This window comes from Colobus angolensis, unplaced genomic scaffold (genome assembly GCF_000951035.1).
Source record: "Colobus angolensis palliatus isolate OR3802 unplaced genomic scaffold, Cang.pa_1.0 Scaffold130, whole genome shotgun sequence".
In the NCBI taxonomy this organism is placed as follows: Eukaryota; Metazoa; Chordata; class Mammalia; order Primates; family Cercopithecidae; genus Colobus; species Colobus angolensis.
In genome coordinates, this window is record NW_012114253.1 from 5,174,723 (window position 1) to 5,176,964 (window position 2,242).

General features: G+C 51.2%; 1 protein-coding gene across 1 annotated transcript in view; it reads right to left on the minus strand.

The window, feature by feature from the left end:
- The window catches only part of PADI4 (peptidyl arginine deiminase, type IV), a 64,905-nt gene that overhangs the window by 33,114 nt on the left and 29,549 nt on the right, over nt 1-2,242 (minus strand). Inside the window, exons 5-6 of the mRNA XM_011934076.1 lie at nt 1,982-2,099; nt 327-452 (exon numbers count right to left, since the gene is read on the minus strand). Coding sequence (XP_011789466.1) covers nt 327-452; nt 1,982-2,099 — 244 coding nt within the window. The remainder of the gene's footprint in view (nt 1-326; nt 453-1,981; nt 2,100-2,242) is intronic.

The following is a 2,242-nucleotide window of genomic DNA, read 5'->3' on the forward strand; positions in this document are numbered from 1 at the left end:
GAACAAATGATCACATGCCACATGCCATCAGCTTGCACTCAAAGTCTATAACCAGGAGTGGTCTGTGTGTGCATGTGTGTGTGTGTGTGTGTGTGTGTGTGAGAGAGAGAGAGAGAGAAGCAGGGAGCAATAATGAGTCATTTTGTCCGTGTCCTCCATCTAGAAGGTAATAGATGAGATGTTGTCTGTCTTGCCTACTGCTGTGTCTGCTGTTCTTAGAACTCGGCACATAGTAGGTGCTCAGGATTTATCTGCCACACAGCTGTGTGACGGAATTGTGCCCCATTGGCCAGGGCAGGGAGGGAACACAGATGGGGATGACTTACGTGTGGCCTGAAACACCCTCACTTTGTCCATCTCAGACCTGGCCACGTGGAGCACCAGTGTATGCTTAGTGAAGAAGTCCAGGGGGGTCTTCGTGCTCAGGGTCATCAGGGACATGTCCTTCAGGTCTGGGATGAGAAGGGCATTGCCTGAGTCACAGGCCCCTGAGACCACTGCTGGTTTCCCATAGCCACCTCCTGGTGGAGCCTCGCACCCCACCGCTCCCCCGAGACCTCCCTTTACCATGTTGCCTGGTTTTCTTTTCTTTATGCTATTTTGAGTATTTTAATGATGGTTTTCATTTTGGAATGAGAACTCATTAAGGTTTTGGTCTCCTCCCACTAGGATGAGCTGAGGATGTAACCTCAGCAAAGCGGGGACCACATTTATTAATATTTTGTTCCTTGCAATGTTCCCTGAATCTTGAACCTAGAAAGCCGAGAACTCCCTAGAACGGTGACCAGCACGTGGCAGGAGCTCAGCTGAGATTTGTGCAATGAACGATTGAAAGGTTTCTGTGCTGGTCCTGAGCGAGAAGTGAAGTTTGTGAACCAGCTTGAGCAATAGCCAAGAAGGGGTAGAGGGTAGGGAGAGTCAAGAGATGCCTTCTGGGGGGACTGACTGATAGCCAAGGGCTTAAAGGCTTTGGGGTCAATTTGGTTTGAATCTGGGATCTGTGTGGGCGTAGGAAAGTGATTTCAGCTCTCTCTGCCTCTGTTTCCTCATCACTAAGACAGGGGCAAGACTTGTACCCAGCACAGAGCTGTCGTGAAGATAAAGTGAGGTGATACACAGTGCTTATACCAGCTCCTAGCACCCCAGGAGTGCCCACAAAGGGTAGCTGTTGTGATTACTACTGCATGCCAGGTACTGTACATAGACTATCCCCTGGCATCGGGCCAGGCCAACTATATGCAACTTGAAAATACATCCATTTCTATGTTTTTCTAAGAGCTCCCCAGGAAGGCCTGCCAGCCCGAGCCACTCAGCACCTTCCTCTCACGCAGGTGGATACTGTATCCTCACTTCAACCCCAGATCCACCTTCAGCAGCCCAGAGGTTTGCCTGCAGAGGTCCTGCATCCCCCACCATCCTCATGCCCCTAAACCCGCTCTGGTGTTGGGATGTCTGGTGTTCAAACCCCGAGTCTGCTACATATCAGTGCTGCGACCTTGGGCAAATTGCTTAAGTTCCCCAGTGCCTTGGTTTTCCCATCTATAAAGCTTTGTGTGGGAAGATCAAATGAGTTAATCATTCCAAAGCGCTCAGGGTGGTGCCCGGCCTACGGCAGAGGTCTCAGGGGCTGCTCTGGTGTGAGTCTGGGAATGAGAAGCTTTCCTTTTGAATGATTTCAGGCTCCAGGTTTGACCTAAGAGGGTTTAGGTTGGGCAGCGGGGTGAGGCATGGAAACTGGGGCCAGTAGGAGGCATCAGGAGACAGCACTGGCCTCAGCTCTTCCCTGACCGCTGTGTGAGCTTGGAGAGGTCACTTGCCCCCCGCAAGGGCCTTTGCCCATTGCTTCACCTATAAAACGGATGTGCCAACAAGAACATGCTTTCAATTACCCTTATTTCAGAGGGCCATCACCAGGTTCAGGCCACGTGGGCAAAAGGGCTTTTTACAAAGCCCTTCCCGTTAGCTAGCAAATGCTCTTTACCTTTGCTGTCAAGCACTTCGTCATCCTCACAGTCCATGGCAGAAGATTCAGGATTGTCTCTGTCACAGTTCACCAGCAGGATGGCACCCTGTCCACAAGGGCCCCAGGTCCAGGTCCTCTGGACACCAGCAGAGAATAGTCATGCTTAGAAACTAGCGTAGAGCCCTCCAACTCTCGCAAGAGGCATAGCAACTTCTCACCACCTCTTCTTTTTTTTGAGACGGAGTCTCGCTCCATCGCCAAGCTGGAGTGCAGTGGTAT